Source organism: Furipterus horrens, unplaced genomic scaffold, assembly GCF_987537825.1.
Source record: "Furipterus horrens unplaced genomic scaffold, mFurHor1.1.pri manual_scaffold_1, whole genome shotgun sequence".
NCBI lineage: Eukaryota > Metazoa > Chordata > Mammalia > Chiroptera > Furipteridae > Furipterus > Furipterus horrens.
The window spans coordinates 171628931-171656148 of record NW_028327171.1 but is presented as its reverse complement, the minus strand read 5'-3'; the positions used below and the strand labels follow the sequence as shown (position 1 = coordinate 171656148).

Genomic DNA, 27218 nt, shown 5'->3' with positions numbered 1-27218 from the left:
ACGCAAAGATAATATGCAAAAGAATATCCGTTTATGGATATAAAAGCTGTTGTCATATCTCAAATTTGCTTAAAGCTATGAATATTATGTATGTTATTATCATTACAATTTTAAATAAAAATTCATTTTCAAGTTTTCAGATTAAGCTCACAACCCTGTTTGTGGTAAAATTTTTACTAAATATTAATTGTTCATTAACAATTAATAAAATACCTGAAGTCTGTTAAAAACCTTTAACAAGGGAAAACTATGTCTAGAATTGTCACCTAATCAGAAGCTCTCCCTCAACACGTTTTCTGACAGAGCACTCCCTCATCCCCCTACCCACCTTGTTTTGCTCTCTTTGTTCTGTCTTATTTTTCTTCTTCCTACTTATCACCACTCAATACATTATGTATTTATTTGTTTGCTGTTCTGTCCCCTCCCCTTCAATTATATTGCATGGCACCTGAAAACAGGGGTTTTTGCTTTGTTCACTGCTTATTCTCAATACCTAGAATAGTACCTAGCACTTATTTTCACAGAACTAAAGTTCTGGTATTTAGATCACTAAAAATAATACATAAATACTAAATGTAATAAGTGAAGTTATTTTTTAGTATTACTGCTAAAAAAAAAAAAAAGAACTTTTATTTTTACCAGCATACTTACTACAGACAAGATATATGAGTCACTAACTACTTGTCCAAACTAAAGAGAGATATCCGCACTGTGTAAAGGTCAGAATGGTGACAAATCCTGCTGTAAATAATATTCTAAATCAGAGAAGTTACATACACTACAAGTTCTTAATCTTCGACAAGTCCTAGACATCCTATTAAAGCAACATGTACAAATCAGATTCAGATTACAGCCCAAGTTAAAGATCCACAATGATATGTTTCCTGGATATGTGAATATGTATGTATTATATATGGTATATATACATATTCAAACTGCAAGATGAGACAGTCACCTCCACTCCATGGAATATCACATTGTGTCAAAACTTCCCTTCGTGCAAAGAAAAACTTGAACTTTATCACCAAAAGAAAATGTACATTTACAGTTCAATAAAGGCTCAGTGAATTGACAATATGCTGGGAGGTAAACTATCTCCAAAAAGTCCTAATACTGGAAAATTCAACACAATGAAAAGTATAAACTTAATTCAGGCACCAATACACTTTTCAGATAGATTCACGAAGCATGGGATAAAAAGGCAAAGGGAGTATTTTTGAAAAATTAGCCTTTCAGAAAACAGTGTATGAGGGCTTGAAGGGACAATAAACTTGAGGCACGTGAACTTTTAAGGTAATTGCAAAATTCCAAATATGCACCGATAAGGGCCTAAATTGGAAATTGGGATGAAAAAATAAATAAAAGGACAAAGTTATGAGGGAAGAAGTTTACAGCATAAAGAAACTTTGGTGCAAAATTGACTAATTCCATATGTTTCCAAAAGCTGGATTTTAAAAAATATTTTAATTTCTTAAAGCAAGATGTATATTCCCATTGTAATAATTCTCTTAGCAGTTTAACACTCAGATATACAAGAAAAATACTTAAGAGGCACTGCAGAAAGTTCTACTCAAGATCTATCAAAGGATAGTCTATTAGGATTCTATAGGAAATAAATATTGATAAATGTTCTCATTTTTTTCCAGTTAAGAAATGGAATGAGCCTTCCTCAAATCCTGGTAAAGGGGTAGCCTAAAGTTATTAAAAACAGGCAGGCAAACAGAAGCATTTCTTCTATTTGAGTATATCTTTTATACTTTTAGGTGGTGCTAAATTTCCAAACTAATAGAAACAAAAACTTATCTCATACTATTAAAAATATACAGAAAAATATATATCACTAGTATCAGGAAAGTAATTTCATCTTAGCTACATATGCTCTTGGATTTTTCCTGCTATGTACGTCACCTCCCTCCTACCCCCATATTAAAGTACAATTTTTCCTTCAGATACTCCCTGCAAAATGAAAGGATCACATCTAAAAACTGAGAATCCATGAGTAAGCCATTATTTGGAAAAATAAAATACTCTATATATTCCTTTTCTAGAGTGTGAAGAGGAAAAAGAATCAGAAGATCAATAGAATATTTTTAAAAGGCAATTATGGACAGTAAGGAACAGTATACCTGTTCTGCTTCATATTTTCTGATAGAAAAGATGGGTATAAAAGCCATATATATAACTATAGTGTATCAGCAGAACCAAATAAAAGTAGAAAGCTCATCTATCCTCTATCTCAAGCCAAATCCCTGAATGAAATTAATTTCTCAAAATTTAATTATTCATATCAAAGACTATATATACTAAGCAACTTGTTTCACCATCTGATCACCATGCCGTTTTTAGCCCACAAGCTGATGTCAGTAAATTATTATTATTTTGTAGTGATCAATTATTTTAAATAAGAGTTTAATTATTATTATTTAAATTTACTTATGTTTTTTCTATTACAGCTGTCCCACTTTTTCCCCCGTTGCTCCCCACTCCTTCTCCCACAATAATCCCTACCCCGTTCCCCTGTTGTCCATGTCCAAGCATCATAAGTTTAATTATTTTAACTACTGATCTGAGTATACCATTATTGATACTAATTTCATTAAGCTTTGAAACTAAGCAAAAATACATTTTTCTACTGACTTTCCAATATGATATTTATTTCTACCGACCTCCTAATATATTTGTTTATAATAAAGATTTCATCATCAACAACAAAATCAATCATTAAAACCAACAGTTCAGGATGATCAGATCAAAAAAGAACTTTGTGACCTTTAGCAAACTCTAAAAATACAGCTACCTATGTTTTTTAAACTCATATGTTAAAAATTACACATTTCAAATACTAAATTTACTTAAAATTTAACAATACTAAATTAAGAATACAAGAAAAAGAACTTACTTGGCCATATAACTATATCAGGAATGCGATGAAAAATTCCTTCCCTGAGCAAAAATATCTCATGAAGACAATGACCTGTTTTGTGATTTAAAGAAGAAAATGCAAAAACATCTTAAATTACAGGAAATTTAAAAATTCAAAATAAATAGCATTTATATAAAATTGCTTACCATGAGCTCTAAATACTCGATCATCTGCTTCTTGTGAATATGAAATACTAGTTTCTTTAAGCTCATGAAGAAAATCTTCATTTACAACAGAAGGAGGTGTATCACTAGGATTTAAGGATGCCTAGAAAATAAAAGTGGTTTCTCTGGCTTATTTCTAAAAAGTTAATTTCAGATACCTCTATTAGGGAGAGTGACTATAAAAATAAAGGTTTTTATATCCAACTAAGTCTGAAGCAGAGGAAAACACCAAGTAATATGTATGGAAACCAACTTTGTGACAGTAGAAAATGGTCTAGTTAATCAGATTCTATAATATGAGTTACAGAAGTCTTACATTTCCTCATTTTCTCCTATGGTCCATGTTTTTCTTACTTCTAAAGACCGCAATCAAGAGCAAGAAAGACAGCAGACTCTCAAATTCTCATTTTTAGATTAAGGAGACTGGGGAAAAGCTACATGACTTTTGCATTATCTACATTTTCACCTATAGATAATATTTATCATTTCCTATACTACAACTGTCATTTTCAAATGAACAGCAAAAAGTCTCACAATGAGTAATCAAGCCATTTTATAGAACTGCTTTAAAACTCACAATATAATTATAAACTTGATACTTAATTTCAACCAACAGGTAACTTTTAAAATTAATCTTCTACTTTAAAGTTATGTGACACTGGGCAAGTCACCCAACTTCTATGAACTTTGGCTTCCGGATCTGTTAAATGAACTTATCACCACCAAATTCAGAGAGCTGCCATTAGGACAAAAGGTTAAACATGATTGTTTTTGTGAAAAGCAACTAACATCAACTAGTATATAGGAAGAGATCTATAAATGGCTGCCTAAAACAAATCTGCTATTAAAAAAGAAAAACAACCATGATATAGTATTTGAAAAAAAGAAAGTATAAAAACATGTAAAGAAAAATATATGCTATTTATATAGTCTTTTAGTTATCTTATTAAGGAACTGTATTTAATTTTTAATTACAAAGTTGGACCTCTGTATCTGTGGGTTTCATATCCACAAATTCAACCAATGACAATCAAAAATATATATTTTTAAATCCTTGAAAGCTCCAAAACACAAAATTTGAAATTGCCATGGGCCAAGCACTATGCTGAACCCATGCAAATGAAGTAATATTAGGAATACACTGCTGTAGATTATATGCAAAAATAGGTTATATGCCAATATTACAGCATTTTACATAAAGGTTTTGAGCATACACAATTTTAGTATTCACATGGGGTCTTGGAACCAATCCCCTGTGGGATTATTATATGAGTATATTTATGTAATAAATATTTATTGACTGCATGGTATAAACCAGGCACTGTTCTAGGCCCTGGAAAGACAGTGGTGAATTAAACAGGGGAAAAAAAAATCTTGACCTCATGGTATCTACCCTACGGTGGGCTAAAATAACCAACAGAACCTCCACAAAACATAGATTACTATTTTAAATTAATGAAAACTGAAAAGGGCTTAAAAAACAGGAAAAAAAAAAGTGCATGTAAATAAAACTGGTGAAATGTCTGAATGTAATAGTATCTAGATTGCATCTATGTCAAAAAAAGTAATTACAAATAAGAGAGAATTAAGATGAGAAAAAAGATCTTTTAAGAAAACTTAAAAGAATTTGGTTTGTGAAAGGAAGAAATTAGTTGTTTAGCCTCATTTAATTACTAGAATAAAAGGTATCAATAGATTTATGAATAAATCAAGTAAGTATTCACTGAATACCTACAGTCCTTAATAACATGGTGGATATATTGGAGAATACAGTGTTAGCCACAGCCTCTGCATTATGGAACTTACATCCAGTTAGAGAAATATCAGAATACCATGCCACAGCAAATAATAATAAATAATAAAAATCATAATAATTAAAGAAATACTAACAATTTCATTAGTCTGATATGTATACAGTTTAAAGTTTTCTAATCCCACTTTCAGAAAAGTGAAACTATACCCTAACAAGGGCAAGATAATAGTAAACATCTTAACAACAATTTTTAAAAAATGACTAATGCATTAAAGCAACTATAACAAATTACAAAGGTAAGTCGAATTAATTTGGAATTAAAACACACACACACAGAGTTAAGCATATTAGTAATCATTCTTATTTGCTTACTTTAGAGGTAGTTCTATGCTCCACATTTACTCCAAGGGTATTTTGGATCCATTCTTTAAAACTTGGTAAAACCATGCCACTAAGAGGGTACCTATAGTACAAAGAAGGTAAAACATTAGAATGAAGTATTCTCATTTAAATTTCAGTCTTAGATTTGCTTCAGTAATGATCAAGTAGTTCCTATCAAACCAACCCTTTCATATATAATTATAAACTCTGGACAAAAACAAAACAAATAAAATAAAATCCAACTATCTGCAGGCAAAAAAGGGAGTGTGCTTGGCAGAAAGAAATTGCACTACATGAGTTTCTTTTTGTTTTTCTTTAAATAGGCTTTAGCTTGAAGGAAAGCCCCAGCTGGTACCACAAAGAAACAAAAATGCACAAAACCTAGTCTTCCTGGCTTGAAGAACCAAAGGACAGTGTTTAAAGCGAGCAGAGTCCCTGGAAAAAGTGCAGGAAATCATGGAAAAGGAGAGTTGGAAAGAGACATATATAAACTCTGTCCAAAAGTTTGACTGACCTTGAATTACACAGCTATAGAGCAGATACTAAGCAGCCCAGCTAAGCTTAAAAGAACTGAACAGATAACTCAGCTGCTCACCACCACCCAGGGAAATTAGGAGTTTGAGATCAGTCAAGTTAATCTCTTAATGTTAAAAAAAAGAAAAAAGCTTCTTCATAAGAATGTAACAGAATCCAGAGACTCTACAACATATCATTAACAATGTCCAAGATATACTACAAAATTATTAGGCATGAACAAACAAGAAAGTGTGACCCATAATCAAGAGAAAGGGCTATAAGAACTTACCCCAAGATGATCCAAGACACCAAAAACAGAACACAAGGATTTTAAAGCAGCCATAACTATGCTAAAGGACAAAAGGGGAAATACATTCCCAGTGAGTAACAGAAGTCTCAGCAGAGAAATAGAAACTATAAAAAGAATAAAGAGAAATTCTATAATTAAAACTAAAATAAAAATTCATTGAAGGAACTTAAGAGCAGTTGGGAGATGTCTTAACAGATAAAAGCAATAAAACATGTGCAATCGGAAGAAAAGAGAAAAAAAATTTAAATATACAGAGCTTCAAAGACCTATTGAAAAGACTACCACACATATAAATGGAGTGCCAAGAAGGAGGGAAAAAAGGATTTGAAAAAGCAATGGCTGAAAGTTTACAAATTTAATGAAAGAGAAAAATTTGAAATTCAAGGTCAGAAAAGTTGAAGAGGATAAATGCAAAGAAACACTAGGTACAACATAGTCAAATTGCAGTTAGAGAAAGAGAAGGGGAAAGAAAATCTTTAAAGCACCTACAGAAAAATTATTCATTACATACAATGTGATAACAATAAATATTATGACTTCTCATAAGAAACAATTAGGTCAGGAAACAACTGAACAGCATTTTTATTTTAAAGTGCTGAAAGGTAAAAAATGTCAACCTAGAAATCTTTATCTGGTGAAAATATCCTTCAAAACAAAAGTGAAATAAAGACAATTTCAAATGAGAACTAAGAGAACTTGAGAATTTGGTGCCAGCAAACCTACGAGAAATGCTAAAGGAATTTCTATAAATTGAAGGGAAATATAACATGAAATGTTAACTCAAATCTTCAAAATGGAATATATAATACCAGAAAAAGTAAATATGTGGGTAAATATAAATGACTATTCCTTCTTAATTTGTTTAAAATATATAACTTTTTAAATTATAACATCATATCATGGAGTTCACGATGTGACAATTATAATAAGAACAGGGAACAGAAAAAAATACCTATAGATTTACAAGGTTCTTAACTTTACATGAAGTGGTATAACATTTAAAATGCACCAAAGAGCACTATAGAGTGGGTATGGTATGAAAAACTAGATTTACTACTCTCGTTTTGTGTCCTACATCTTTCATCTCAATCTCTATTTAAATAGTTTATATCAAACATCAACATATTTCACCTATACAAGAAATCCTAAATTTCATATGACAAGATAGATGCAGAAAACTCAAGTGCTTACAGATCAACTTTTCAGTTTTAGAAATATTTCTCAGAGGTGGTAAAATATTAAATAGCAATAAGTGCCAGAAGTAAAGAGATTAAGTATCCTATGCTAGATTAGCGTAATAAAGAAGGCTGATATGCAAACAGTAACAATCCAATGTGTCAGAACAGTAGTAATATAAGAGCTCTCTGAAAAGATCAAAACAAATTTTAAAATGTTCTAAAATAGTATTTTAAATTTTTTATTAAGTAAACACTTTGTATATCATGTGCCAGGCATTGTTATGAGTTTGGTAGTATTATCCCCATTTTATAGATGAGGAAGGTACAGAGAAGTTAAATAATTTAAGGAATTAAGTAATTTATTTACTCAAGGCCCCAGAGCTAGTAATTTACAAAAGCAGGATCTGAATCAGATTATGAATAAAGCTTCAATTTGTGCTCTTAACCACTACACAAGGCTGCCTCCAGTCTGATTCTTCCCTCGCCACCAGGCCAAGCAGGATAATTAAAAGTCTTTATTATGACCTTTATAAAATCATAGTAGCTACATTCAGTAATTTTTTCACGATAATGTTCTTCTACCTTTTCCACTTACCTCACTCCCACCCTCCACCAAAATTGATGACAGGTCAGCCAAAAAAAGCTATTATACAGCGTAGGGCAAAAGTAGGTTTACAGTTGATAATATATAAACTCTGCACTCAAATTAAATATATGTTTATAATAATGCAGCATTCAATAGTTAAAAAGCCAGTGTTGGGCCCTAACCAAATAAATTTTTAATTGGAAGTGACAAAAAGCACTCATCTTGTTACATTTTTTTAACAGTTACACACCATGGTCTGAGTGGGTGTCACTTCGTATTACACAACAAAAATACTATCTAAAATTCTCAAACCCATCTTTACGTAAAGGTTAACAAAACAAAAAAAGATAGTAGAAAGGAAAAAAATAAACCACAAATGTTTTAATCAAACAAGTTCGTTTTTTATATTAAAAATCATCAGGGCTAAAAAGCAAACAATGGCATGTCTAAAGTATTATAAAATATAACTTTTTCATAAATCTAAAGAAATTGGAATGAAAATATGGAACTCATAGCTAAAACAACTAAAGACAGTCATTTGGAATATCAAATAATCTTCATTTTAGCTAAGGTAAAAGTATAAATTCTGGGAGGCTAGTTACAATACATGTGCTACTACATGTTAGTAATGTCCTACAAAAAAAAAAAAATGGAACTACTACTAGGTCTGAATGCTGGGCCCTTATAATTTAATTGTAAAATTACTTTGGGTTTCTATAAAATATAGTAGACCTTTGATGTTCATGACAAAATCATATTCAGACCTTTGTGAATCCATTAATTCACAAATAATATTACCCATAAGATAAAAAGGTGACCACCTTCAAGATACTTGAACCAACAGATAGATACAGGGTTAGTGTTACTGTGATGTGCAAAATTTAAAACTGCATTCTACCCTTAATATAAACACAATATACTTTTACATCTGAATGCACAATATTTAAGATTTTGAAGAAATATCTTGCTTGGCGGAACCTTGGACTTCAGGCTTTGCTCCATAATCTAAAATTCTAGCACAGAACTTAATACAGTTCAGAAACAGTTCCATGTCATAATGAAAGCTTTTCAATTGTACTTGTTCTTGCATCTAATGTCCTGGGACTTGAAAACAATAAGGAAGCCTGATAATAATCATAAAGCTTAGCATACTGCTAAGGGCTCCAAAAATCTCATAAAATATCATGAAGTAAAACTGAAAACTTTGAAGTCAAAGAAGTAAATGGATGGAAAAGAAAGATGACAAGAAAAGTTACAAGGAATCAGAAGTATTTAACATAACAAATAGCTATGGAATGACTTGATTATTATAGTAATATAATTTGGACTGACACCTAGAACTATAAATAGGCAATCATTTAACACTCTTATAAGAGTTCTTGTTCTTTAAAAACTTACAACCCAGTTCAGTCAAACCTGTAAACACATTTAACTTGCAGGGTGAATACATGGGCAGGAAACATTCAGCTGTTACCAGGAATGTGGTGAGAGGAAAGCCAAGTACCTATATCAATTGTTGAAACAGGGTGACTACTAAATGGCTCTTTACCATAACTAAAGATCAGTTTGAGAACTCTAAGAAATGGTCTTTGTGTAAAATATAAAGTGAGATCTAATTACCACCATTCTTTAGAACCAAGGTAGACTATACTGTAGAAGATATAGAACCAAAACAGGCTTTCAAGACCAATGAAATCATTCTACATGGAGAGAAAAATAACCAAGAAGGAAGTGCACGTCAGAATTTATGGTAACTAAAGACAAGACAGACAGACACCCTGCTGCAGTGCACAGAAGCAGCAACTGTAAAGCAATTTAATGGCCTTTTTATAAGTAAAGATAAAACCTGAATGAAAAATTATGCCACTGTAAATAAAATGTGCAACAAATCCAACCAAATTCTTGCCATTTAAACACTAACTTGTGCTTTGTATCAATTAATGTATATAACCCTTAATGTCACAAAATGACATTTTTCAAAAGTATTATTTAACAGTAATCTATAGCACTAGTTCTGAAGTGTTACCATCTACTGCTTAAAATCAAGAGAGCTAAATTCATCTACATCTAGAAAAAATAAGAATGACAAGATTATAAATCTAGGTATTTATAAACTGACAAATTACAAATCTGTTCAGAAGACAGACTATGTTCAGGAAAAAAACTTCTAATATTATCCTAATATCTAAAATACCTTAAAATAATTGTTTCTAATTTAATGACTATGTTTTAAATGTCAGTTACCCTCCCCAAAATATATGCAGAAATTAATCACCTTTCCTTACAAAAATTCCCTACCTTTTCAATATTTTTTGGATCAGAAATAGGGGAATACCCATAAATTTTCATGCAGAGTCACTATTAGTTTCTGGCACCTAAGAATTTCCTTTCCTTTATTTCTGACTCTATTATATTTCTTTCTTGTGGTATTTTATCCATGTTTTCTATATGGTTATAGAGGGCACAAGGGCTGTATTCAGTCTACCACAAACTCAGAAAAGAAACTCTTTACAAAAAAATTTCAAAAATTGTTCTTATAATCTAGTATAGTAACAACGGGGTGAATGAATTCTGTTCCGCCAAATCAGTATTTTCTTCTACTTATCCTTTCTGTCACAAATTCCATTTTTTCTTTTAGGACTATCACAACCTTCTTACGCTTCTGCCCTCTGCCTCTTACTGGAACAACGGAAACTTTGGTCACTGGGTAAATTTTATAACATGACTAACACTGTTGTGCTGGAGTATAGCGTGTAAAAGGCTACCTTCCACTTTTCTGGTCTCCCTTTGCAGGTCCTGCCAGTCAGATGTAACCCTCCCCCACCATTCCATTCTCTTGACCCACCTTCCCCACTGGACTCTAACTCAGGAGTCAACCATGCAAAGAAATGAGGACTTCACAGAATCCATCCTGGTTAGAGGGGCACCAGCAGCAACCTTCCAGTGTCTAATGCCAAGAGATAAACTTTCTGCTTTCAATGGCACTGTGTTGAAGTACAAGTTGCCTATTTGTCCCCTCCTGTAAAACATATATGCTCTACCTTCACAATGGAGAGAAAGAGAGAAAGACACTTTTTCCTCCCAGAAGATTTTATAAAGCCAATCTATACATAGATTAGTTTCTACTATATTACACATTATTCTGTTTAAAACATAAAACATTCAACATTCAGAACACTGGTAAATTTAATTTTGACCAGAAATTCTTTCTACCTAAATTATACACAATTTCTCAACTAAGTCTCCAACCAACAAGCTGCCCAGTCACACTTAAGGATAGAAATGAGAATGCAGATAATATTTGTTTTTCCTATTAAAAAGCGAAAGTCAAATGTATATCTTCACATCTTCATTAAAATTAGTTCCTAATTACTACTCCAAAGGTTTTGTTTCAGATACAAAGTATATTTAAGTTAGAAATATAGAATGATTATGTTGTAAAGAAAATGAATTTCTCCAATGGAATAAAAGTTTTCTCACTGATATTTCAATATTATTAACATACTATATAAGTATAAAAAGTATTAACCTAAGCATATTTATGTCCAAAAGATATTAAGCCGAAGTTCAATACTGGCACATATTCATAACATATCTGATTCAACTTTTACCTAGTCTCAATTTTTAATTTATTTTTAGAGCCAGCACTCAAGTATTAGATTTCTATACTCAATGTCCTTTCAAAAGTTATATCAAAACTCAACAGACGAACCCAAAACACCAGTGTTGCTTAAAACAAACCAGTAAGTTATTAAACAATTGTCTGTATCTGGAATAGTAACAATACAAATATTCTTTACGATTCGTATCAAAACATTAACATAAACATTTTAGAAATGTGAAAGCTATCACACAAATGACTGATATTTCTTCAACACTTCTTCTCTAATATATCTCAGAAAACTAATTTTACAAATACTATTTACATTCACCTAAAACTGTTCACCTTCCATAATAACCCACACCCAAATGTAAATTCCCGGTCTTAAAAATGGAGTTACTTTGAACAAATCAATGGGGATTGTGACTGCAGACATTTTTGCATCCTGAGTCAATTTACCTTTAAAAAATGGTATTTTTGAGACAACTGGTGAAATGTGAATATGGACCGGAAATTTAGATATTATAAAATTTGCTATTTTAGGGAGTATGATAATGGTGTTACATGATTGGCTATATATCAGGTCCTCTTTTTAAGGGACGCATATGTAAATATTTAGAAGTGACATGAAAATGTCAGAATTTGAAATACTATACTACAGAAAAACACAGAAGCAATTATGGCAAAACACTCATAACTTTTAAATGGAGGGAGGAGTCATATTACTCTATTTGTATGTATGTCTATTATTGAACACGTTATGTTTGTTATTTATGTTTAAAATTTTTCATGGAAAGAAAAAAAAGAACCAAAGAAAGAATAAACAGAATTACCTTTTCCCAGTCAATTCAACTTGACCTTTCTTATTCAAGATGAACTTGGAATCAGTATATCCCCATCCATTCCATTTCAAAATTTCTTGTCTAATAAGAAAAAAATATATAAATGAGACCTATGCTAAACATCTCAAAACTAAACTGTACATCACTATTAACTTTCACAATCATTTAAAAGAACTTTATCCCACTAATATTATACTTGTTTTAATAAAATGAATGCATATCATGTCTATATATTAATATTCCCAAATATTGAATCACTCTAATGAGCAGCACCTGCTTCAGAAAAAGCCATAACCACTAAATTTAATGCACTCAAAGAAATAAGAACAAAGGAAAAAAATATGCTTAGAGTTAAATATGCTTTATTTTGTACATTACTGAGTTTACATTATAGGGTAGCCTAAAAAATTTTGTAATTAAAATAAATTTACTTGAACAGGAAACAAATTTTTGTAAATATTTAAAAAATGACAATTATTAATCTTCTACTATGATGAAAAAGACAAATTTACAAAGTAGGTTCACGAGTACTGACACTGCTAGTAATAGACACTTTTAATGCCCCATATTAGTCATCGGAATGCTGGGTCTACAACCATTCTAAATCCTCCAATTTTCATGTAACCACCAATCTCTACCTTGACCTTGATATTAACATTAACATAATAGTTAATAACTATATTAGTTTTCAGTATTCCAAAACAATATGGTATTTTTAATATCCAAATGCAATAATTCAGTTTTAAAAATAATTGTCATAAAACTCAATGGTTCACTCATTTAATTTTGCACATTACAAAAGAATAAATAGGTCTGGACCTGTGCAGAACACAATAGGCAACCACATTCCAGTGTTGTATCATATTTTATTACATGTTTTATTTATTTTTAAAAAACATTTCTTATTTATTTTTAGAGAGAGGGCAAGGGAGGGAGAGAGAAAGAGAGAAATGTTGATGTCTGAGAGAAACATGAATCGGTTGCCTTTCACATGCCCCCAACCAGGGATAGGTCCATACCCATGGCATGTGCTCTGACCAGGAACCAAACCGGTGACCCTCTGCTTTGCAGGATGATGCCCAACCCACTAAGCCATGCTAGTCAGGGTTTATTACATATTTTAGCATGATGCCCTAGTATATCTGGGCTACTGAAATAAAGTGATGGTAGTTTACAGTCAGAGATCCAAGATGGTGGTGGAGTAGGTAGAAGTTACACTCACTTCCTCCTAGGACCAAATTAGAATTACAACTAAAATATAGAACAATCAACCTGAATAACCAAGGATTTATAGAAGCCACATCAAGACTGGACATCAACTAGCTCCACCCTCCCAACTCCCAGGGGCCCTGCCCTACTGACCTCAGCTCTTCAGGAGGTCCCAGCAGAATCTGGGGCAGAGGGACATTTTGCCCTCAAAGCCCAACCAATGCAGAGCCCTCCCTTCACACAGCCAAATCTTTCTTCATTTGGGCCTGATAAAATCTGTTGGCCTCACCCTGATGACTCCCTCAAACCTTGTCCCCAAACAAGGACATGCGGGCACCCGGTGGGTGGTAGCTAGACTTGGTATATTGTAGGACTTTTGCTAAGTGGTCCCAGACCCAACATTAGCACCAAGTTTGCCTGATGACTCACTGTGAACCTACCTCATGCAACTCAAGTACCGCCAGAGGCACTCCAAGTGACTAAGCCGAACAGGCAGCCAGCAGGCAAAAGCAGGCAGGGGCAGCTCTAGGGGTGCCTTGGGCATTCTGCTAACCTGCCACAGGGCTCAGTGTTGGTGTAAGCCATCCTTGATGTGCAGGTTGGTCCTTCTCACAGAAACCCAGGCCCAGGAAAGGCAGCCACAAACTATGGACCACTTTGTAGCTCCACACAGGTTGCCCAGGGCTAGTCACAGGCAGTGTCTGACACTGATCTGCCCAAGAGGACCCAGAAACAACAGACCCACCTGCCAACTTCAGACAGCATCAGAGCAAAATCCAATTAGCTTCACAAGCAGCATAGCCAAAGAATGATCTCAGCAGGTACCATATGCTGTTGAGGCAAATTCTCCTTTGTGTGGTCAGCACCTGCACAACAGCTCACATGCTGTGGTCAGGGTTGAGCCTCACAGACAGCCTGAGGGTGGATCCCACACATGAACAGGTCAATAGCAATTAAGATTCAATTGCAACAGGAGGCCTCACATAACCCACACAAGGGACTACTGGAGGACCCAACTCAGATGATCAAGGAGACTGTGCCACAGGGTCCCAGAGGACAAACACTACATAAGGCTACCCTACCAAGATGGGGGACAGAGCAGATCTACCTAAGAAAAACAAACACAAAGTGACAGCCAAAATAGGGAGACAAATATACACGTCCCAAATGAAAGATAAGGAAAAATCTCTATAGACAAAAACCTAAATGAAATAAAGGCAAGCAATGTACCAGATATAAAGTTAAGAAAACGGTTATAAGAACGCTCACAAAATTTAATGAGAACTTCAACAACAAGAAAAAGGACATAAATACCATAAAAAGAACCAGTCAGAAATGAGGAATTCATTATCTGAAATGAAGAACACATTACAAGAATAAAATCAGTAATTTGGAAGACTATGCAGCAGAAATCGCCCAAGCAGAGTCGCAAAAAGAAAAAAGAAATTTAAAAATAAGGATAGTTTAAGGAACCTCTGGGACAACATACAGCATAACAAGATCCACATCATAGGGGTACCAGAAGGAGAAGAAAGAGCAAGGGATTGAGAATCTATTTGAAGAAATAATGACCAAAAACTTCCCTATGCTGGTGAAAGAAAAAGACACACAAGTCCAGGGAGCACAGAGTCCCAAAGAAGATGAACCTAAAGAGGCTCACACCAAGACACATTATAATTAAAATGGCAAAGATTAAAGACAAAGAGAGACTTTTAAAAACTGCAAGATAAAGACAGTTACCTACAAGGAAGTTCCCATAAGGCTGTCACCTGATTTCTCAACAGAAACATTTCAGGCCAAAAGAGATTGGCATAAAATATTCAAAGTGATGAAAATTAAGGACCTACAACCAAGACTACTTTACCCAGCAAGACTATCATTTAAAATTGAAAAACAAATAAAGAGCTTCCCAGACAAGAAAAAGCTAAAAGAGATTAACCACAAAATGAGTATTACAAGAAATGTTAAAAGATCTTCTATAAAAAGAAGAAGAAAAAGAAAAAACAGAGGAACATAATTATAAAGAATAAAATGGTAGTAAATATGTACTTACCAATAATCACTTTAAATATAAATGGCTTAAATGCTACAATTAAAAGATATACGGTAGTTGAACAGATAAGAAAACAAGTCCCATATATATGCTCTCTACAAGAGACCCAAGTCAGAATAAAAGATAAACACAGACTAAAAGTAAAGGGATGAAAGAGATATTTCAGGGAGCCCTGAGCAGTATGGTTCAGTTGGTTGGGCATCATCCTGCAAAATGAAAGGTCATGCATTCGATTCCCAGTTAGGGCAGGGCACATGCCTAGGTTGCAGGTTCATTCATGATCAGAGCACAATACAAAAGGAAAAAAACTAATGTTTCTCTCTCACATAAATGTGTTTCTCTCCCTCTCTTTCACTCTTCTGTCCCCTCTCTCTAAAAATAAATGAATTGTGGGTTTTTTTTTTTAAGGAAGATATTCCATGCAAATGGAAAGGAAAAAGCTAGGTTAGCAATATTTGCATCTGAAAAAACAACTTCAACACAAAGGCTATAGTAAGAGACAAAGCAAGACACTACATAATGATAAAAGGAACCATACAACAAGAGGATATAACCCTTGTAAACATTTATGCACCCAACATAGAAGCACCTAAAAATATGTAAAGCAAATCTTGATGAACATAAAGGGAAAGATTGACAATAATACAGTCAAAGTAGGGGATTTTAACACCCCACTGACATCAATGGAGATCTTCCAGACAGAAACTCAATGAGAAAACAGCAGCCTTAAACGACACATTATCAGATAGATTTAAAAATATTTTCAGAGGGCATTTCACCCCAAAGCAGTGGAATATATTCTTTTCAAGTGCACATGAAACATTTTCTAGGATAGATCACATGACGGGGGGAAAAAACAAGTATCAATAAATTTAAGAAGATTGAAATCACATCAATCATCTCTGACCATAATGGTATGAAACTAGAAACAATCACAAGGAAAAAAAAAAAAGAACAAGTCAGGGCACATTACTAAGTTGCACATCAGGTCCCCAGTTGGGGGAATAAGTGAGAGGCAACCACACAGTGATGTTTCTCTCCCTCTCTTTCTCCTTTCCCCTCTCTCTAAAAATAAAATAAACAAACAAATAAATAAATTATTTTTAAAAAAGAACAGAAAAACACACAAACACATGGAAGCCAAATAATATTTTACTAAACAATGAATGGGTGAACTATGAAATCAAGAAAAAAATCAAAAGAATCCTTAAAACATATGAATATAAGAATGCAACAACCCAAAATCTATGGGACACAGCAAAAGCAGTCCTAAGAGGGAAATTCATAACATTACAGGCCTACTGCAAGAAGAAAAATTACAAATAAATAATCTAACATTATATTTAAAGGAAGTAGAAACAACAAACAAAGCCCAAAGTGGTAAAAGGAAGGAAATTATAAAGATCAGAGCAGAAACAAAATAAGAGTCTGAAAAAATAAAACAAAAAATCAATAAAACCAAAAGCTGGTCCTCTGAAAAGATAAACAAGACTGACAAATCTTTAACCAAACTCATCAAGACAAAAAAGAGAAAGGACCCAAATAAATAAAATCAGAAGTTAAAGAGTTGAAATAACAACTGACAAGACAGAAATACAAAAGACTGTAAGAAAATATTATACTCGTTGGCAGCCGTCTGTCTCGAGAGACGATGGTGTAGCTTCTTAAGAGTCTATCTGCACCCTTCTCAAACTAATCCAAAAAATTCAAGAGGAAGGAAGTCTCCTAAGTTCATTTTACATGGCCAGCATTATCCTAGTTCCAAAACCAGATAAAGACACTCCAAAGAAATAAAATTATTGGCCAATATTCCTGATATAGATGCCAAAATTCTCAGCGAAACACTAGCAAACCGGATCTAGCAATACATTTTAAAAAATCATACACCATAATCAAATGGGACTTATTCCAGGAATGCAAGGTTGGTACAATATCCACAAATCAATTACCATGATAAACCACATAAAAATGAAAGGTAAAAATTATATGATGCAGAAAAAGATTCCAATATAATCCAGCATCCATATATGATAAAAACTCTCAGCAAACTGGGAATAGAGGGAACATACCTCAACATAATAAAAGCTATATATGACAAACCCACATCTTACATCATACTTCACAGGGAAAACCAAAAACGTTTTCCTTAACATCAGGAACAAGACAGGGACGACTACTTTCACCACTTATTCAACATAGTAATGGAAGTCCTAGGCACAGCAATCAGGCAAGAGGAAGAAATAAAAAGCATCCAAATTGGAAAGGAAGAAGTAAAACTGCCACTATTTGCAGATAATATGATACTTACATAGAGAACCCTAAAGATTCCACCAAAAAACTACTAGAACCAATTAAATTAATTCAGTAAACTAGCAGGATACAAAATATATATCCAGAAATCAGTTGCATTTTCACACACTAATAAACTATAAGAAAGGGAAACTAAGAAAAATGCCTTTTATTGTACAATGGCATCAAAAATAAAATAGAATACCTAGGAATAAATTTAACAAATGATGTAAAAAGACCTGTACTTGGAAAATCACAAGACACTGAAGAAAAAAAATGAATAAGATACATACTAATCAGTGGAAGCACAACCATGTTCATAGGTAAAAAGAATTAACAGCATTAAAATGTCCATACTACCCAAAGCAATCTAATAATTCAATGCAATTTCTATCAAGATACCAAAAACCTATTTCACAGAACTATCCATAGAACAAATATTCCAAAAATGTATATGGAACAACAAAAGACCCCAAACAGGTACAGCAATCTTGAGAAAGAAGAACAAAGTCAGAGGAATCACACTATCTGATATCAAACTATACTACAAGACTACAGTAATCAAAACAGCATGGTACTGGTATCAAAACAGACATATAGATCAATAAAACAGAATAGATAGCCCAGAAATAAACCCACACCTATACAGTCAATTAATATTTGACAAAGGAGACAGAAACAAGGGATAAACATAGTAAAATGGCATTGGGAAAATTAAGACAGATATGTGCAAAAAAAAAAATGAAACTAGACCACCTTGCAACATATACAAGAATAAACTCAAAATACATTAAAGACATATGTAAGACTCAAAACTATAAAACTCGGACTTCTGGCCAAGATGGAGGCTTAGACGGACACGCTAGGTCTCCCTCTACAACTAGAGAGGAATACAACTACTTCAAAACAAAGGATAACTAGAAATTCCAGAAAATAAAACTACACGGAAGCCCAACATATGAAGTTATAAACCAGCGGTGCCATTTGGGCAGGTAAGAGTTAAAGAGGGCAGCGCTGTTTGCGGTCGCACCTGGAGCGGCGGGGCGGCGAGGAATCCCGGCTGCGGGCAAGCCCCTGGCGGTGCGCGACCCCGGCGCTGGGGAGAGCGGCCGCCGCATCGCCTTGAACAGTGAGGCCCAGGGGGGCGGGAGGACGGATCCCGGTCTCCTAGCTGAATAACTGTGTGAATCCATCTTGGACCCCCGCCCCCAAAGAAAGCACCACAGGGCTGCGAAATACGTTGCAGACAGGCGCCGGTCGCTGAATTGTGACGCGTACACAGGCACTGCCCCCTACAGCCGGCCCAAGAAAACAAAACACATCTGTCAAAATGAGGCAGACAACTATAGAAATCCCGGTGGCACAGCTCACCAGACAACAGATAGAGAACCTGACAGATGAACAGATAAGAAACCTGTCAGAGGCTCAGTTCTGGGCCATTGTTATCAGGTGGCTTACAGAATTCACAAAAGAGCAGGAAAAAGATAAGAAAGAAGCAAAAAACATTCATAACGAAAGGAACAAAACCACATATGAGACAGATGGTGAGGAAAAAAAATCCAGAGTTCATTTCAACAAACTGGAATATGGAGAAGGAACAAGCAGTCAACCAATGCAGAGAGAGGAAATGGGAAGCAACAATGAGAGGATCAGAAACCTCTGGGACAGCTATAAAAGGCCCAACATAAGAATCATTGGTTTGCCAGAGAGCGAGGAAGATGAACTAGAACTTGAAAAATTGAGTGAAAATATAATAAAGGAGAACTTCCCAGACTTGGGGAAGGAATAGACTTGCAGGTCCAGGAAGCAAGGAGAGTTCCCAAGAGACTGGACCCAGGGAGAACCACTCCAAGACACATTATAATCAAAATGTCAAAAATTAAAGATAAAGAGAGAATCTTAAAAGCAACAAGAGAGAAGAAAAGAATTATGTACAAAGGGGTCCCAATTAGACTATCAGCTGACTTCTCAAGAGAGACCCTACAGGCAAGAAGGGACTGGCAAGAAATATTCAAAGTAATGAAAATCCAAAACCTACAACCACGAATACTCTATCCAGCGAAATTGTCATTCAGAATAGAAGGACGGAGAAAGTGTTTCCAGGACAAAATAAAACTGAAAGAGTTCATTAGATCCAAACCACTGTTATATGAGATGTTAAAGGGACTGGTTTAAAAAACAGAAGCTAGGGAGATGAAACAAAGGCAAACTAAACAGGCAACGAGAGTGGAAAAGAAACTGTGGGTACGGGAAGCATATTGGGGGGAGGTCAACAGGGAGGGGGAGTGGGGAGAGGGAGGGAGATGATATAGGAATTGGGGATCATGGTAGGAGGGAATGGAATAGACGGAGAGAGGTTGGGAGGAACTGTATGCACAACTAATGGACATAATCTAAAAGGGGGGGACAACTGGAGGGAGGGGGGCCACCGGGTGGAGGGGAGCAGAGGGAAGGGAAATTGGCACAAATGTAATATTTTAAACAATAAAACACATTAAATCTGAAAAAAAAAAAAAACTATAAAACTCCTAGAAGAATATATAGGCAGTATTTTTTTCTGATATAATATATCCTTAGGCAAGGGAAACAAAAGAAAGAATAAACAAATGGTACTACATTATACTAAAAAGTTTTTGCACAGCAAAAGAAACCATCAATAAAATGAAAAGACAACCCACTGAATAAAAGAATATATTTGCCAATGATACATCTGCTAAGGGATTAACATCCAAAATGTATGAAGAACTTATACAATTCAACATCAAAACAACAACAACAAAACTCAATCCAATTAAAAAATGTGCAAAGGACCTGAATAGACACTTCCCCAAAGAGGACATACCGATGGTCAACAGACATGAAAAGATATTTAATCACTAATCATGAGAGGAATGAAAAGTAAAACCACAATGATACCACGTCACACCTATCAGAATGGCTACCATCAATAAATCATCAAACAAGTGCTGGCTAGGATGTGAAGAAAGGGGAACCTCATGCACTGTTGGTGGGAGTGCAGACTGGTGCAGCCACTATGGAAAACAGTATGGAATTTCCTGAAAAAATTAAAAATGGAACTGCTTTATTACCCAGCAATTCCACTTCTGGGAATATCTCCGAAGAAATCTAAAATACTAATTTGAAAGAATATATGCATCCCTATGTTTACTGCAGCATTATTTACAATAGCCGAGATATGGAAGCAGCCCAAGTGCCCATCAGTAGATGAGTGGATACAAAAGCTGTGGTACGACATTTATCAAAGAAATACAACTTGGCCATAAAAAAAAAAAAAAAAGAGATCATACCTTTTGTGACAGCATGGATGGACCTGGAGAGTATTATGCTAATGAAATAAGCCAGTCAGAGAAATGCAAGTATCAAATGATTTCACTCATATATGGACTGTAATAAACAAAATAAACATACAAAACAGAAACAGACTCAGATACAGAGAACAGGCTGACAGCTGTTAAGAGGGGAGGAGGTTTAGAAGATTGGGCAAAAAGGTGACAGGAGTAAGAGGAAAAAACCTCATAAACACAAACAACAGTATGGTGACTACCAGAGGAAAAAGAGGGGTATGGGTAAGAGGAACAGGGTTAAGGGGTGGGGGGACAAATGGTGATGGAAGGAGACTTGACTTTTGGTGGTGAACACACAAAGCTTATAAGATGATGTATCCAATATTATGTAACTGTACTCTTGAAGCCTATATGTTATTAACCAACATCATCCCAATAAATTCAATGGAAGTCTTAAAAAAGAAATATGGTACATCTTCTTAATGCAAATTCAATAATGCAGTTTGATGAAAATAATTAAAAGAAAACTTTTCTCTATACAAAAAGTTATTTACTACATTAAAATTTTGAAGTATATCACAAGAAAAATATGTGTGGTAATGAATGTGAACTAGACTTATTGTGGTGATAATTTCACAATATATAGAAATATCGAATCATTACGTTGTACACCTAAACTAAATAATGTTACGTGTCAATATATCTCTATTTTATTTCAAAATAAACAAAGATATATATACCCATTAGAAAGCATTCTAATTCTCCATAATTCTCAAGAAGAAAATGATAACTTACATGCAAAATTTTTATTACAATCATAATTCTTTATCCAGTTCAAAGGCTTTTCAAACAAGTAGAACACTAACACAATACAACTGAATCAAATGTAGGCCACTAATTGGGTATTTAAATCTCCATCTACATATAAAATTGAGGAAAAAAACTAGGAATTCTCTCTTGAAAATTAGTTTATCAATAAAAACTACAGTCCCTATACAAAAATAAACTGTTCAAAAAGATCTCAAGAGTATCAATCCAGAGATAGGATTTGTAGATGAACCTGTTACAACCTAATGCCCAATATTTTCTTCTAGGTTCACATTCCTACCTCACTGTAAAGAGAGGTTTTGGAAGAAACCTTTTGAAAAAAATATGGATAGAAAAACCTCATGACTTATATCACCACTAAAACACTCATTTTCTTAATATTACACTTTCTAAGACAGATTAGGTCATCACCCACTTTGCTTTTTTCATCATTATATTCTCTTCACATAGCCCTGGCTGGTTTGGCTCAGTGGATTGAGCGTCGGCCTGCGAGCTAAGTGTCGCTGGTTCGATCTTCCAGTCAGGGCACATCAGAGAAGGAAAACTCTGACTCCAAAAAACCTCCGCTGCCTTGCAGCATACCTCTTCAGGGGAAAGGCTAAGGGAGTAAACCCCGACAGAAAATCCGGAGTCCCTAAGGCGGTTTGACGTTGTAGTCAACACCGGCAACTCCTGCGGCGCACCTGAAGCCAAGCTGTATTGACTCCGTCTTTCCCTTGGACCCTTCAGCTGCGAAGAGGGGGGGGGTCTGCTGCATGGGCAACAGCAGACCCTCCATATCACCCTGCCCAGGCTCTGTAGCTTCAGCTTCACTGGAGAGGACACTCCAGCGTCATCGCAAGATGTCGATTCAACACGGGAGGAGACAGATACCGTGTCACTCCCGAGTCGGACTGCACAACCATTCTCGGCGGTGCAGATAGACTCTTAAGAAGCTACACCATCGTCTCTCGAGACGGACGGCTGCCGACGACGACGATTCTCTTCACATTTATGAAGTATAACTTAATATTTTATTTTTATCATATACCTCTAAAAATTTACATTAGAAGGATAATATCCACATTTTAATTAACCCCTTTACTTAATGTTTTATAACATACACATACATTTTTATATGCAAAATGCATTTTATTAGGTAGTGAATGTCATGAAGTCTGTATTCTATAAAATAGTAGTTTGGCAGTACACAGAATAAATACAAAAATACCAATATAGTCATTTTGCTTTGGTATTATTACCACTATCACTGGGGAATTATTTCAATACAGATGTTGGGTCTGGCATGTTTACATAGCTTAACAATGAGAACTGTTTTCCTTAAAATTATGCTTAGAATTAAAAAAAATTATTCCCAGACGGCCTCAAAGTAAAAACTAAATCTGATTAGATGTGGTCACTCTTAGGACTTGATGAGAAAAATGAATCAAGATAAGTAGAATATATCTGCTGCTGTACACTAAAAAATGAAGAGATTTATGTACTGAAGAATCTTTAGGTAATGTTATAAAGAACTTACAAGTATATAACTGTAGGCCAAGGTCTCTTTTTCTCTCTTTTCATCTCAATCTGATAATCTGCCTCTATGGGTCTTACTATATTCATACTAACTTTTAGAACCTTCCCAGAAGTTTAAATGTAGGCATTTCAAATAAGTTTGTACCCCCAAAAAGTGTTATATTGCTTGAATAGTATACAATTAATATCTAGTTTATTCTAAAACTAATCTTGAAGCACCCATTAACTAAAAAGTACACATATTCCTAGTCTTCTGGTTTTAAACTCTTATACATGTGTATCCCATCAAATTCCTGATATATTCTATGCAATCACAATTATGTGATTAAACTAAACTTTAAAATAATTTGTTATATAGAAGAATATAATGAGTACATTGAAGGGCATTACAGCATCAACATTTTGAAAAACTGAGTGTCAAACTTTGTATGATCACAGAATTCTAAACTTAAAAAGGTACTTAGAAACCACCTAGTTCAACTGCTCATTTTTCAGATGAAGAAACCTGTGCCCAGAGAAGCATTCATGATTACACAGCTAAGCTAGTCGGGAGCATCAGAAAGTGAACTCCCAGTCTGGTGATTCTTCCTCTTTAGAAAGATAATATCTGAAACCCACCAAGTCATGCCCCCAAGTAACCAGGATGATTTAAAGAAACCTTTTTTTCATCACATCAGTATTTTTCTAAGCACTATTACATGTAATTATTACAGTCATTCTTCTGCACTTGCCCTAAAGAAAACATTTAAACATCAAGGAATATGACTGCCCCAAAGGAAAACATTTAAACATCAAGGAATATGATTGTGGCAATAAGCCTAGTGCCCTGTACTTGCTTTATCTACAGTATAATAATTCTGTCATTCAGAATAATGATCCCAAAGCACTGCAAACACTAAAAGAATCACCGGCTTTCCATAAGATTCAGCTGACGTGTCCAATAAGTTCAAATAAAAGGACTCAACTCCCAACTAATTCCAGATATCAATTCACTAGGCTGATCTCTCAGACTTTCCAATTCTTAGAACTAACTACACCAAATTCATTGTCTTCAAAATGCAAGAAGACTCCTTCTGGCAAGAAAAATATCTAGGTTGATTTCACTACATGAAAAAAACAAGGGAGTGTTTGATTTTACTACATGAAAAAAAAATGTTTTTTTTTAAATACATTTACACATCTGAACACAGTAACAAATGGTGAAAAATACACACTGTATTAGCTAGCATAACAAAAGGAAATGAAAAGTAAAATAGCACCACATATACACAAGGTGGCAGTATCCTCCCATGATATACATATTTAGTATTCTGCATTTCCCAGGGCTGTCGTTTGCACAATTTTTACCTGAAATATTTAGATGTAGCATTATTAGTATTATAAAAACCATTAAAAGTTCCTTTATTTATTCTTAAAATGGGAAATTTTTGCTTTTAAGTCTCTGTACATAATAATCAAATTAGTATTCCTCTAATAATAAATTACAAGCATCCTAATAAAAATGTATGACTTATTTCCACCATTACTATTTCTAGTCATGATATTTTTCATTAAAAAATGACAAAAAAAATATGCCTTAACGTACTTTTATTTTGGATTAGCAATTAAAAAGTTCAACTAGCTAATAACTAAAAATAAGAAATTTTTCTCAATGTAATTCTAATAATTGAAATTCTAATAAGAGACGCTTCACTACTCAGTTTAGATGAAAACCAAATTTTCACTTATCTTTTCCAATTTAAACAGTAAGAAAAAATTACATAATCTTAGAACTTTTGAAAAATAAAAACTAAAGTATAAAACTTAAGCTCCAAAGCTGGATTTCTAACTAGTAATGCTCAGTTATCAGTTAAATTCAAATAAATTTCATAAGTAGTCCAATATATATGTTAAAGAATTTTTAAATCTCTTAAGGATTATTTGTGCTAATTAAAATCCTTATGGTCTTGTGCTTATTTCAAGATCCAGATAACCTAAAAGAAATCATAAAAGTGAAGTAAAAAAATAAGTGATTAGAAAGATACCAAAATAAACAGATATATCCCTGAAAAGCTCTGCCACAAAAAATTCCTGTAAATAAAATAATATTTCTACAGGCATCTTATATATTTTTTTAAATTAAACTTAGTTCTCCTTATTAGAAATAGAAAAGTTTCGCCTTGGCTGGAGTGGCTCAGTGAATTGGGCGCTGGCCTGTGAACCGAAAGGTCGTTGGTTCGATTCCTGGTCAGGGCATGTGCCTAGGTTGTGGACCAGGTGCCTGGTTGGGGCATGTGAGAGGCAACCGATCAATGTATCTCTCACACATTGATATTTTTCTCCCTTTCTCCGTCCCTTCCCCTCTCTCTAAAAATAAATAAGTAAAATTTTTTAAAAATAAAAATTCTTTCTTTTAAAAAAAGAAATAGAAAGTTTCAATGAGGGAAAAAAACTATAGAATACTGTTTAATTCTTTTTTTTTTTTTTTTTTTGGTGTCTGTAACCAAATTTATCCCTGAGGCCCGGCAGGGGCGATCAGGGCCCATGAGTCACAGTGTTTCTATGGCAGCCTTCTGGGCCAGTGCCTACCATGGGTGGGGCAGGCACCGAATTTGACATGGCTGCAGTGTTTAATTCTAAACTTAATTTAAAATATATGTGCTTTAAAATAAATTTAAAACCTTGTTCATATCTAGAGTACAGATTCTACAAAATTAATTCTAAAAACTCAATAGCAAAATTCCTATAGCACTAATTACAATGCTTACTGCCTCTTACAGTGCAACTACTGTATTTTTCACTCCGTAAGATGCACTTTTTTTTTCCCAAAAGAGGGGGGGAAATGTCTGTGCATCTTATAGGGCAAATTCTACGTCACAGACCATGATGTGTATTACCTGACCTGTCAGCGGTGGCGACAGCTGTTAGAAGAGGAAGCGGTGGGCCCATGTGAAACCCCCGGGAGGCTTAAATGTCCCACTTTACTGCTGAATCTCAGGGCGTCTGGTCAGTATGAAGATAGCGAAGAAAGTAATATCAGTGATTGTGAGCAACTGAGCTTCATAAATTCTGACACTAGCGATGATGGGTTCTTGGCGTTCCCAGAAAACTAGAACTAGAGTACTAATGACAGTGATGACGGTTCTTAATACCACTGTTGACTGCTGTTCACTTTACATGGTTGAAGTATTATTCTGTTATATTTTATTAAATATTTTAGTACACCATTTGTTTCAGATCTTTTTTTTTTCCCTTGTTTTACTCCTCTAAACCTAGGTGCTCCTTATAGTCAGGTGCATCTTATGGAGTGAAAAATATGCTAATTCCTTTTCAATAGTTTAGTTAATTTAAATGGCTTTCTTATAAGTACAATAATTTATAAAGCCCCTTTATAATAAAGACCAGAAAAAAATCAAATAGAAGACATTGATAGATTATCATGTCGTAATTAACTCTGCTACAAACCTCATAGTTCCAAGACTGTTGAAACACCTGACTTAGAAAATGGATAAATGCCATCAAGCTTTGATAGCTTGACACCATTAATCACCTGATTCATAGAATATTTCCTCTTGCCCTGATTAAAACTCAACAAGATACCTCTTCTAATTATACTTTATTTCCTGCAGAGAAAAAAATGACCAACTGAAATGGCCAGGAGGTTAGACAATTTTAGTTTCTCATCGTGAATTAGTCTATTGGCATTCTAATTAACTAGTCACTAGTGAGGGTAGTTAACATGAGTCAGAGTACCTAAATAAAATTGACAGTAGACCCTGACAA

The 27218-nt window shown here is 34.2% G+C and overlaps 1 protein-coding gene and 1 non-coding gene across 5 annotated transcripts in view; both read right to left on the bottom strand.

Annotated features, from left to right (window-relative positions):
• The window catches only part of AGPS (alkylglycerone phosphate synthase), a 175072-nt gene that overhangs the window by 123729 nt on the left and 24125 nt on the right, over positions 1–27218 (bottom strand). For all 4 annotated transcript variants that reach the window (XM_090281055.1, XM_090281048.1, XM_090281064.1 and 1 more), the window contains exons 2-5: positions 12246–12335; positions 5213–5303; positions 3070–3190; positions 2900–2974 (exon numbers count right to left, since the gene is read on the bottom strand). In XM_090281055.1, coding sequence (XP_090137181.1) covers positions 2900–2974; positions 3070–3190; positions 5213–5303; positions 12246–12335 — 377 coding nt within the window. The remainder of the gene's footprint in view (positions 1–2899; positions 2975–3069; positions 3191–5212; positions 5304–12245; positions 12336–27218) is intronic.
• On the bottom strand, positions 25927–26061 carry LOC150022293 (small nucleolar RNA SNORA5). Its single transcript, XR_016513664.1, has one exon. It is a non-coding gene; the product is annotated as a small nucleolar RNA SNORA5 (small nucleolar RNA).